Source organism: Lissotriton vulgaris, chromosome 2_1 (genome assembly GCF_964263255.1).
Source record: "Lissotriton vulgaris chromosome 2_1, aLisVul1.2, whole genome shotgun sequence".
Classification (NCBI taxonomy): Eukaryota; Metazoa; Chordata; class Amphibia; order Caudata; family Salamandridae; genus Lissotriton; species Lissotriton vulgaris.
Window position 1 is genome coordinate 273989398 of NC_141687.1, and position 13187 is coordinate 274002584.

At 41.1% G+C, this 13187-nt stretch overlaps 1 protein-coding gene across 2 annotated transcripts in view; it reads left to right on the forward strand.

Annotated features, from left to right (window-relative positions):
- Window positions 1–13187, forward strand: part of BCAS3 (BCAS3 microtubule associated cell migration factor) — a 3998327-nt gene that overhangs the window by 1794568 nt on the left and 2190572 nt on the right. For both annotated transcript variants that reach the window (XM_086954924.1, XM_086954923.1), the window contains exon 14: window positions 6634–6767. In XM_086954924.1, the coding sequence (XP_086811050.1) occupies window positions 6634–6767 (134 nt within the window). The remainder of the gene's footprint in view (window positions 1–6633; window positions 6768–13187) is intronic.

The following is a 13187-nucleotide window of genomic DNA, read 5'->3' on the forward strand; positions in this document are numbered from 1 at the left end:
TTAACCAGTCTATCACTACTCTGACAGTCAGACTGGGAAACATAGAAGTAGGCCTAAAGAAAACTCTTGAAAACCAGTCTGGTCATACAAAAGAGAATTATACATAATATGGGGGTCCCTGGTACATCACTGCTGTCTGGCAGTGTGAACCATGAACAATACACCAATTATAATAAATGAGTGAAAGGAATACGGAAAAGGGAAAATAGGAGTAGGACACAGCTAAAATCCCCAATCACTAGGCAAAATGCAATATCAGTCAGGGGAGAAGCGGCAAAAGGAAAATCTATAGGAAGAACAAAGAAAATTACTCGAGTGATAGTCAAGTTTGTGACATAATACCAAGAGTATGGGTGATACACAAAAGTCACAATAGTATACAAATTTTAACTCTACCGCTGGCCCCTACACCATATACGGTAATCTCAGCTAATGGTCCAGTTCCTTCTTCAAAGGAAAAAATGAAAAGTTTAGGTCACCTTTAGCAAATCTATAATTTCATCCTTAGGTCCAATCAAGGAAAGGGCAGTCATAGCTAACTGCAGGTAACACAATTTGATCCTGTATATCTCTTTTAGTTTTCTTCAATATTATATAGCCAAATTTGACATACACTGGTGAAGTGTTGTCTGTCTTGTTCACAACATGAAAAATCATATCTGTGAAATTTAGTATCAGCGCAAATTTACCCAACTGTTTTGCAGCGATTTGCATCGTCATGAAAAATCCCTTCACAACATAGGGGAACTTGTAATAGTATTAGAAGCAACAACATAAAACAAAAACATGCATAAGATAAAAAACACACACATGCCAAGCCATCCGATATACGCGCTGTATATAAAGCACAAAAAGCATTTACAATAGCATATGTAAATAAGCGGTAACACACAACACCATTGCATGCACTTTATGCACTGTGAACCTGCAGCCCAAAACCCAATATTCTGGCCTGCTTAACCCCTTCTACGCTGATGACGAGCTGGGCTCGTCATGGCGTAGCCTCCTCGCACGCTGATGACGAGCACAGATCGTCACGTAACATGCGTTTTTTAAAATCTCAGCGTGCGAGCAGAATTCCGCTAGCGCGCATGAGGTTAATTTGTCAGGCTTAAAATAGAAATTACACCAAAATGACTTTTTTGCTTTCCTCGCCCACCGTTTGACAGCAGATCACCAGTCAGTGGAAATCAGCTGTCAAATACAACTTACTGTGTCGCTTCTGACACACAGGACCAGCAGGAACAATTCATAAAAGGATAAAATGCAAAATCATGGAAAAAATACATGAACATTTCTTTTCAAAGAAGTCATAATAAAAATACACATCCTTTTTCAACATACTGCTGATACTGCACATGACACACAAAATATCAACTGTAACCAACCATCTTTTTGTAAACATGCTAAACCACCTTAATTTTGACTGTCCAAAAATAAAACTCTTTCACAGACACTCTGCGTGTCCCGTGCACCAACCCCCTTTAAGGCCCTGCTATTTTTTTTCTTCAAGGCTGGTCAGGAATGCGCTTCTCGGAGAAAAAGCCCTAATGTAATAGGCTGCAGATGTCGACGTGAAAGCCTCGCAATGTGCAAGCTTTAATTTATGTTTGTCAGAGAAGATTTTCCTAGCAGTGATTTCTTTCTAACCTGCAATAATCAACCCTATTGAAAATCACATGTTATATAAATGACTTCTTTTAGGGGCTAAAATGTATTTATTCTTAGATTATGAAAATATTTACTGTGAATAATTCGCAGAACATAATAACATAACATACCAGCTTTAGAACAAATGTTTGCTACCACCCTATGCAATGGTACTCATTTCATCAACCTTAAATGGATGAACGTCTCAATAGGTCCAGCTAAAGTTAGAACCTTCAACCCTGATATTAAACATAAACCTCTGCACCGGGCACATTGGCTCACTGAGCTATGAAAAGCAACCTCAAATGGTAACAACCTGCAAGTTTGTATTATACACAAATGTATGCATTTACTGAAACCTGAGACACTTTAAAGCTATTGTAAATAGCAAGAATGCTGTTTAAAAGTCTATTTAACTCAATTTCGTCTTTGATCTCTGGGGCACTTAAAAATAAAGATCCTACAATTGCATTACTTATTAATCTCCTCAGAATGTTCTTTACAGATTGCAAAGATTGGACATTAGACATATCTCATGTAATTCCTTGGAAAATTAGTTTTTACGCCTGCGCCAAGTGAAAACCCACATGCAAATGTCCTGATTATGCAGTAAAACACAACTTAAATTAAATGTTAATGCTAGGAGGTCATATTATGAGTATTAAGCTTTATAAATATTAAAAAACGAATTTAAAAGCACTTACTTTTAATAATTATTTTTCATTATTAATAATTATTTTTACTAAACATAATCATTTTTGATAATTCCACATATAAAAGCAAGCTGCATCCCTTGCCTATCTTTTTTAGACGCATTCATTTATGAGCCTAAGCACAGAAGCCTAACTTAAAACATGACAGATTTTCGTGCCACTTTTTTTTTAAAAGGACAATCATTATTTAGCTGCAGAACCAAGAATATGCTTACAAAAAAGGCTTAAAGAGAGGAAAACCGCAATTGAAATGTCTTCCTGTGATACAAAATAATGAACCTTATTTTTGTAACCCTGTAAAACACTATTCTGAAATGCAAAGTTCCAACTGTGATTAACTAACGGCTAAGTCCTGGCTAAATAAACATTCTGATGTTATTCATGGCCTTCAAAAAACAACATCTGCTTCCTTAACGGCAGTAAGAGCCCTTCACAGTGTTGAAACCTGAGCACGGTGGCAGTCTTACTTAAAACAGACATTTCAAGTTTTAAAATGCATGTGCAATAAGATGCATTTAAATTTTAGCAAAAATTCACTTTAGCTGAAGTGTTTGCCTGTTTACATGTAATACAATGCAAGTAAGTAAAAAAATGCTATAAATTTGTTTTTCTACAAAACACACAATTTATTTTTGAGGCCTTTCATATTCCTAGTTTTTACTTAGTCTATAAATTAAATAGCAACATATAGCAATTTTAGCATATCACATGGTAAATTGCTGGATTTTTATTTAATTTCTACTTGATATTAATTAATCTGACATTTTACTTAACAAACTGAAAACATCAAAAACCCACAAACACACATTGAGCCCATTTCTGACATAATCAGAAAGGGTTCACACACTCAGGACGCACAATACAGCGCTTTAGCTATTTGTTTCATAAATTGCGCCATCGCTATTCACTTACAGAAGTGACACTAATGGGAAAAACCACATAGACATTTAAACACACATTTAACCCACAGATTAACATATAGGACTGAAACAAAGGACAGCCCACAGACTGTACTTAAGTCCAACAGACTGCTGTATGTCCAAGAAGCCAAAATACACTCAATTCACTAGTTTTGGCTGGCAGAGAACCAGAAATCGCTCTGCATATCTCCATTCATAAAATTGCACAGAACAAAGGATCCTTATATGTATTATGTCCATATTTTAATTCCCTGGGGTTATAAAATCACCAAGGAAGAAATATGTTTTTATACCCAAACCTAAGTATTCCCTCTAGGGGATCTAGCTAATTTTAATTCACATCTCACTATGGTACCTTCCAAAAATCAACACATTCTTTGATGTGAGCTTGAAAACAGGCATGCCAAAAATATTGCAGAATATACAATATTATACCCAAAGTAGTGCTTAAAGTACTCTTAGTACGTGCACCGTTCAACAAAATCAAATAGAGAAAAATCTCCTCATTACCTGCCTACACAAATTGCAATTCGCATATACAAACCTATACAAATCCAAAGTTGGCCAACACAAATTCCAAAATTCCAAAGCTATACCAAACAAATGGTTGTCCAAATTCTAACTGCCAAGTTCTAAATGACCTAACAGTCTTTTTTCTAAAATACTCACGCCAAAAAGGTTCCCAGTCAGGAGTGACATCATGTGGAGGATCAAAATCAGGAAGATCAGAAATATACTGGGCTGCAGAGACAAAGAATCCCCAGAACCTCCGTGCACAGAGTACCTCCTTAGTAGAGTCCTGTCCTGTCCTCCTCAGTAGATTTCTGTTTTCTGACAAGATCACTCCCCCAGATAGCCACTTCTCTGATGAGGCCTGCGTTGGCCGCTCCATTTGTAGAAATAAAAAATCCACTTCTCAGGGGTTCCACTGATACTTAGTCCATTCAAACTAATAATAAAGAATTTGGCACAGAAGCTGAAAATATAAAAGAACATTTTTATTAAACTCATATGAGTGAGACTACGTCACATAGAGGCCTTAGCAACTGAATGAGGCAGTCTGCCCGAATGGTCTCACTTCACATATTATATACTCTTTATCCTGCTCCAGGCATGTAAGGGAATTGTATCAGTTAACTTTTTATTACATTCCTAAACAAATGGATAATCTGGAGGGTCAGCAGGTGAGTAGCCTTTGGGGTTTTAGCAGGATATCTGCAAAACATTATAATTACATAGTTCACAAAGGTTTATCTGATTTAGATGGCACTGCAGGGCATGGCATGATTACATGTACAGTATCCCAACCCAAAGGTTAATCATTAAGAATTTCTCAAATTCAACCTCCAAAAGCCGGACAAACCTATAATTGAAAGCATAACCCATGTAATGAAGAAACATAAAAAAAGAAACAGTAACAGATGATGTACAAGATAAGGCATGTGCAAGGAAACTAAAAGTTAACGATGTCCTGAACATTGATTGGCAATCTCAGACAAAGATCGATCAGGGAAATTGGCTTTGCGAGGTCAGTTTCAGGTGAAGAGGTCAGTTTCTTACAGTTCATTTCAGAGTAAAAATGAAACCTTAGTTAATGTATACATTGGCTAAGAAGGCAGGCCACTTTGTTCGCCAGTCTACCTTTACAGGCCTACGTGAGGGCAACACAAAATGGTGGCACAATATAAAATGGAGTCTGTCTTGAGAATTACAGAACCTCACTAGTTCTTTGTCGTCAGCATGGTTAGAGGCACAGGCCAGTTACTGGTGAACGGCCTTTGTGACAGGGGGAGTAATTGTTGCCCATGATCATAATATAATCGTACGGGTGTTAAAAACATCCTCTCTGCGAAAGTGTCTCAATGTTTTAATTTTTCTACAATGCTTTTTTAAAACATTTGGTTCAAAGGATTCTAACTGTTAATTGCGTTTTTGATGTATTTTCTGCTCTTTTTCTAATAGTTGCAGTAGCGAAAATTATCATTATATCTGTGGATGGTTTTGAAGTGTGTCTTTGTTTTGTATTCCTATTTCTTTTCTGTTTTTATTCCATTACCTGCATCCGTATCTCTTCAGCATCCATAGGAATGTTGGAAATTTTGAAGTAGCTCAATTGAGAAAAAGTTATTCTTTATAGTGCATGCTTTCGCAGTTAAACTGTTTCATCTCTTTATATATTATACCTGCTCGAGTAGCATCAAAGTTTATTGCCAACTCGGGGTGCCCTTAAATCGTGTACATAACTAAAAGGCTGCCAGGTCCACCTGCTGCGGCTCCAAAGGCTCATCCGCCTTGGGTATCCATAATGCTGCGCCTTAGTGACCGTTACATGTTTCTCGAGTACTACGAGCTCATTACTGGGGTTTAATTCTTATGTTTTTTCTGCCTGTGTTCATTGCCCATTTTCGTTGAGGTGTTGGTTCTAAGGTTTTATAGAGCATGTTTACTGAAGCACACCAGACATTCTCTTCTTTTTGTGCAGCAATGTGTTTGTTGGTCAAAAGCAAGGCACAGCATTGGTTTATCCTCAAGCAGAAAGCACAGTGCCCAGGACTTAACAGTAATTTTAATTCCACTGGTTACAACTCTACCTCATCCAGGAATGAGAGTTCCCCTCCACCCAGGACAGAATTGGTGCTGTTTTCACCCAAGCTGTAGGGCTTCCTTGTCAGGACAAATACCTCAGGTCTGTGAGCCTGGTTACTTTTATACTCACATATTGGTTGAGGAGTAATTAATTTTAAGCGTGGGTTCCCTGCTTTTTGGCATGAATTTGCCCCAAACAAGAAGAAAAAAAGTTAGAGTTGAATTCAATTTAATAAAGATTATAGGTAAGGAGACAATTTAGTGTAAGGCACAACATTCTAAAAGCACTTGTATAAACTCCTGTTAGTTGAGCTGGTTGTTTGGTTCCAAAGTGTGGATTGGAGATATGAAGGCACAACATTCCACATGGTGCTGTCAGGGATTTTAAAGTATATTAAGGACTGAGAACCTGACCACAGAGAACCGTTTAGAACTGGTGGAGCCAGAAATAATTGTAATTTGTTGAATGCTTCAGATTTCATCTAGAGGAAAAAAGTTTGTTCCTCACCTTGCCACTAACCCCATTAACACAAGTATCAATAGTGCTTTTTCTCATCACAGGAACCACTGCTAGGTCTACACCTTCCGGAGCACAGCTGCTGTGTTAGCATTTTGCACACTTTTTTCAGCACTACCACCATGTGTGCAAGTAAATTGTGATAGTACTCTCTTAAACGGTAGGAGCATGTGTATTTATGTGTCTGTTCTTTAGGTTGCAGACAATGCAATGTGCCTAAATGTATTGTCTCTCTTCCATTTTCCAGGAATGCTGCTTGTTACGTCTGACACACTGGGGCATGATTTTCACGTTTTCCAAATCCTCACTCACCCCTGGTCGTCTTCGCAAAGTGCAGTACATCACCTTTACACATTGCACAGAGGCGAGACAGAAGCTAAGGTATGTGCATACATTACAGGGTAGACTTTAATGCATCAGTATTGCTTCGGGGAGTGCCCTTTGAGTGCTTTAGTACCTGGGTCGGGCACAGATGCTCTCCTTCAGTGCTTCATATATTTCTAACTCGTTTTTGTGTGGGTAATACTGAAAGGTCATTGAAGAGCATTAAGAACTTGAAATGATGCGGGCAGCTGCACTGCAAACCTCCATGCACTGCCCTGATACTTTACCATTCTCCCACCTTCATAGTACATGATAAATCAGTTTCCAAGTCTAGCCATATGCCATCTGTCCTGAGTGTAGCGAAATTGGGGCACCTTTTCAAAGTAGTTTTAGTGATGCGATCCGTCTCTTAATGAGAACATAAACCAAGCATGTCCTCTCTCTAGAAATGGCTCATCACTAATGGAAATACAATAAAAATAGGATCCGTATTGTTGTGGATTTATAGACTAAGAACGTTGTAAAGCCTGGACGCTACTACTGCTCGAACAAATGACTGAAGGCCCGTAAGCCACCCCTGTGCAAATAGTAACTGGTTGCAATTTTTCAAAAAATATCTGCCACAACAGAGGATATCTACAAAGTGCGCTGGCGAGACTGCTAAAGAAACAATAACACATTTAGGGCCATATGTATCATGCACAAATGCATTCGCAAACGTCTGCGTTTGCGAACGCATTTTCGCAAAATGGTATATATCACACACATCTGCATGCAAAATAAGGAATCGCAAAATTTGCGATTCCTTATTTTGCGATTGCATTTAAGGAATCGCACATTTTGCGATTCCTTAAAGGCAATGTAAGAAGCCCAAAAAATTTGCGAAATGTCCTTAAGGAATTGCAAATTACCACCAACTTCTAGTTGCATATTTCAGGGGTGCAACAGGGTGTCCTTTTGACACCCCTGCACCCTTGAAATTATTCTCAATTTGCAATTAGCAAATTGCGAATCGCAAATTGAGAATAACTTCATTCATTCCTATGGGCCTCCTGGCCCATAGAAATGAATGGGAAAGTATTCCTTAATTGCGATTCGCAATTTGCTAATCACAATTAAGGAATTTTAAGAAATCACTAAATAAAATCGATTTTGTACATGCATACCTATTTGCGATTCTCAAATAGCGATTTCTTAAAAATCGCTATTTGAGAATCGCAAAACAGGATGATGATACATATGGCCCTTAAAGCAGAGTAGCGAGGGTGATCACATCAGCCCTGTCCTGTCAGGCATAACCATTGACCAGTGTGCCCTACCAGTCACCAAGGCCTTGCTACAAATGCCCAAGTTCTGGCCCCTTCTACCTGGTGCACACCTTCCTGCCAAAGAACGCAGTAAGCATCCTACCGGCCAGCCTTTATGACAGAACACACAATTCACTTGTTCCCCAGTGTCTGGGTGTCTCACTCGCAAAGCTCATGGATGCTACTGTGGGATGGTGGGACTCTTTAACAACACTCAAGAGAACGGAGTCAAACTCACCAAGTCATTTTGTTTTTCCGAAGACACCATCAGACAAGGAAATACTCCTTCGAACCCCGCTCAACTAATTTATATTGTATACAATCATTTCGGTAGGCTAATTAAACCATTACATTTAGCTTCAGATGTTTTGTGTGTTGTGATAACTCCGTGTTAGTGAGAAGATGTTTTACTCACTGTACAAGGGAGGACACGAGGGGGGAGGGAGAGAGTTTTAATAAATAACCATAAATCTTTACTCTAGGACGGTAATGAGATGCGGTCAGATTTATGCAGATATAACACGTTAGCGTTTAACCTGGCAGCGTGACGTGTGCTTAGCATCAAAGCACATATAAAGCTTGCCCAGCTGCTTACAGGATTGGTACACATATAGTACCAAAGAAGTGGAAAGAGCAGTAAATCTCAAGGGAAAGAAGTATATTGGTGTGCAGTCATATGTGTCTTTGATGATGGGCAAGACGCTGCTAGAGCTTGCTCATTTCTCTCAAAATGTGTCGCAAAAGGTTGTCCATTGTGTGACAGTTAGAATACCGTTATATTAGTAGACCTGCTTCCTATGGGCTGAAGGCTTCGGGGTCCGAGAAAAATGGCTCCAAGGCGGGTGACGGTACTAGTCCATTTGGAAAATGGCAGCTGCAGTTAAACGCTTCTAATCAGAATTGTACTTATTTGAGTGAATGTTCAGTCTGCAAGGTGGAGATCAGAGCTTAACAGCAAACATCCGACGCAATCAAGTGATGTCCAGTCCAGTGTAGATCTTTATGAAAGATAAAGCACTTTTAATCTCATCTCACTTAAAAACCATATGTGTTTAATACATCACAAAGGATTGACTTAAGCTGCACGTTAATAGTGTGGCAGTACACTCCCTACTCATTCCTGTTGCAGTCAAGGTCCAGCTATACTGTCTGCTCTATTCTTAAGGCGGTAGGCAAGGAGTAGGCTGAGGTGCGGATTGCCTGGATTGTTTTAAAAAGTAGTGTGGCAACTCGGATTACCTGTGCTGATCAGTGTGGCATCCAAATGTTGCCTTACGGTGTGGTTGCACTCCTGCCCTGACATGATAGACTCCTTTGTTGCAGGTTTTGCAGTGGTTGCTGCGCTTTGCACTATCCTCACGGGCAGACTTGGGGAGACTCTTTTACTCAGAAGCACAGGTCCTTGGCAGCCAGGGCTCTCTTGGGTTGGCTGCAGGCCAACACTGAGCTTGTGAGGGCTGTAGCCTCCAGGATGAGTCTTGTGTCTTTGGAGGGAGGTAGGGGATTGTGGCATCATGGCTATTTAGCCGCTTCCTACTGGTGGTGATTTGCAGGGCTGACTTTAGCGCTAGTGGTGCCTGGTGCAACTGTCTTTTTTGGCACCCTCTTCACCTCCTTCTCCATGAACTCCTTCACTACTGCTCTCCAACACTGCCCTTCATCTCTACAACCTCTCTCCGACATACATTTCATTTTTTATAGTGCTTCTCATTGTTCACTCGCACTCAATTCTTTGATCTCCAGGGTACACGTTCTGTGCAGCAGGCACATTAACCCTTCGTGCTACTTTATGATGAGCCAATACTGCCATTAGACACAATTCTAATATCTCTCACTAGTAGGAACATTAATCGCCTTAGTTATCTTGACATGTTCGTAGTTGTCTGAAAACTGCTGGGCGCAAAAGGAAGTTCACAAGCTTTTAAACCAAAAGTTAATTGTAAACACAGTGCCCCCTCACCAAAGTCAGTCCAGGTGCGGCTGCACCAGTTGCACTGCCCAAAAGCCAGCCCTGGTGATTTTATCTCCATCATCTGCGGCACGCATCAGTCACATAGTCCATGGAAGGCAGCTGAGAGACTCAGACTTCATGCTTTGAAACAGTCTTGCTCCAGTACTTCAAGAACTGTAGAGGGAGACCCTGATGGCCCCTTTGCAGCATGGGTCATACCATGGACGCTTTCATGGGGTCATCAGCCCCCCCACCCCCCCCATCCCCCGGGTGCACCACATGCTGAGAACACACTGAGCATCTCTTCCTGGGCAGGCTTTTGTCCTGCATGACCACCAGCCATTGTATCTGTAACACACAGGTCATACAGGGTCAGACTGATTTGCATATAGCCATGTCTGAACATGGCCAACTACATCCCAGCACGACCCTTAAGATCGGCAGACCTCGAATTGGCCGTGGTACCGCGCTTTAAGCGAAGCAGGGCCGGTGGACGCTCATTTCGAGTGCGGGCCGCTGCTTTGTGGAACTCCTTACCCCCGGCAATTCGCGCTATGAGCGATTTGCTTTCTTTTCGTCGCGCCGTGAAAACATTTTTATTCCCTTAGTCATTTGCTTGTGCTGTTTTATTTAGTTGTGTTGTGTAGCTGCCTTGTCGGGCGCCAGGACGCTCCTTAGCTGGAGCATCTGTGCGCCAAATAAAAATCACATAACATAACATAACATAACATAACAAGCCGGACTGAAGACGGCTGGAATGCTAGAAACCGGTCCTCGGAAGCTTGTTTCCGGTCCAGGGAAGACATGGCTTGGCAGTTCGGGCTGGACTGTTCCCATGAGGCACAGGGACAGACTGATTTGCATATAGCCATGTCTGAACTGGGGTGGCAGAGTGGGCTAAAGAACGGTGATGGATTAAACCCAGATCTTTTGACTGGGTGTGAGTGTTTGATTGATTCAGATGCTCCGTCCATCACCACCCCCTTTTGTACCACTTTTGGCCGCCATAAGTGTGGCAGGGTATGCTCAGACGTGAGTCCCTTGCTGACTTTGCCACTGGATTCAAGCAAGCCAGGCTGAAGACGGCTGGAATGCCAGAAACCGGTCCTCAGAAGCTTGTTTCCGGTCCAGGGAAGACATGGCTTGGCAGTTCGGGCTGGACTGTTCCCATGAGGCACAGGGTCAGACTGATTTGCATATAGCCATGTCTGAACTGGGGTGGCAGAGTGGGCTAAAGAACGGTGATGGATTAAACCCAGATCTTTTGACTTGGTGTGAGTGTTTGATTGATTCAGATGCTCCGTCCATCACCACCCCCTTTTGTACCGATTTATACTTATGCAACACTATGAACTTTGTTTTGGCAAAGTTGACTATAAGGTCACGGTCCTTGCAAAAAAGACTACTCAAGGGCTCTTTGCAGACCGGTTGGAGTTTTAGACAAAATTAAAGTGTTGTCTGCAAACATTAAAAGAGGAACTCCCGAACCAGCAAGAGTAGGGGCGTCTGAGAATTATATATGGACCCAAACCAACATCGCAAGGTGCCTAAGCAATGTGCATCAATGGAATGGGCAAGTCTCTCCCTGACAGGATCCTAGTAATGAGAGTGCATATGCCACAATTTTTTGCCATCTGTGAATCATTTTTCATGCAAGTCTCACTTTTTCTCCACAAAACAGTACCCTGGTCAACGGCATTAATATGCAGCTATTCATACAATAAAAAATACTCTGCTCATATAAACCATACACCTTATGTAGCTGACATGACGCCTAGCATACGTGTATATTCATTTAACATGGTATATTTAGGGGCCTATCAATAATGGTCGCTGACATGCTGCTAAAACTCAAATCTTGGCTGCCAAAATGTACTTGGTAAACAAGACTACATGAAACCAGCACCCAAAAACCTACATTGACTCCTTTTAGAGTCAGAACTCAAGATCAGGACACACTGCCTTGTACACAAAACCTGCTGCAGTCAAGAATTTGGATACTGGTGCAAAGCTGGCACCACTTTACATTCTCTGTCAGCTCGGCCACATCACATCTGATCCATCAACCATATTTGACACCAGATAAGTATATGGGGCGTTATTGGCAAGGCACAAGCCCTAAAAAAAAAGTGGGGGACGCTGACATCACGACAGGAAGTGACGTCACAAAAGGTGGCTTGCACCATCAGACTCATTGCCTCCCCTCGCTCACCCCTTAGATGGGATTGCATCAGAGAAGCTAGTGCATGAGCAGCGTTCTGAATTGGCTCCGATCTCGCCCCAGAGAGGCCAAAGAGTGAATGTGTGGCTCCATTTGCTCCAGTTATCGAGCTCCCTGTGAAATAAATGGGGGGACGCCGTCCACCCGCATGGTACCCCAACTCGAGCCCTGGTTATTGGGTAAGTCAATCTCTGACTATTCTGGCTGCCTGCAGGAACAGCCCACTACTGTGACCTTAGATTGCGGATGCCCGTGCGTTTAACAGGCTCTATTTTTTTTAGAAAGCATATTTATTAGCATTTTTTTATATATGTATATAGTGCAGAATTCTTACATTGCCAAAATAATCATGCCGCCAATTAGAAAGTGGCCTCATACCACAAGAAATAACTGGCCTCTCTGACCCTTGGTCTATTTTGAAGCCAGGTTTTCTATGCAACTGCTTGCTTGGCAGTAACTGCAAACATGCAGTCCTTTACAAAATGTCTACATTCATTCATTAATTAAAAAGTTAATACAGTAAAGTAGATATCAGTTCTTATGTGGTTTGTACTGTAGCTTATTTACCAGTTTGGTTTACCACCACATGAGTGTAAGGAGGCTTTTCACATTTATGCGTGTGACATTAACAGGTAACATTGTGTAGTCCATTGTACATGCGTGTTAAGGCTATGTGTAATCAGCCTTGGGCGTTTACATTATAGTTATTCACATACTAGTCTTTCATACTATCATCTATTTTATTACAAAGGGGATTGTTATGTTATGTTATGTTATTCACACTTATACCGCGCACAGCTGCCTCAGCGAAGGGGCGTCCTGGCGCTTTAACAAGGTACACAAAACACATTGAAGTAGTATACCTGCCACCCTTTGACACTGAAAGTAAAACATTGCAAATGTACTTTAGTTAATGCATGTGTAGAAATTATGTATTAAAGCACTTTCTGTAGAGGCGGTATTACCCCTTTCGAAATGAAACTTATACTAATGTATTG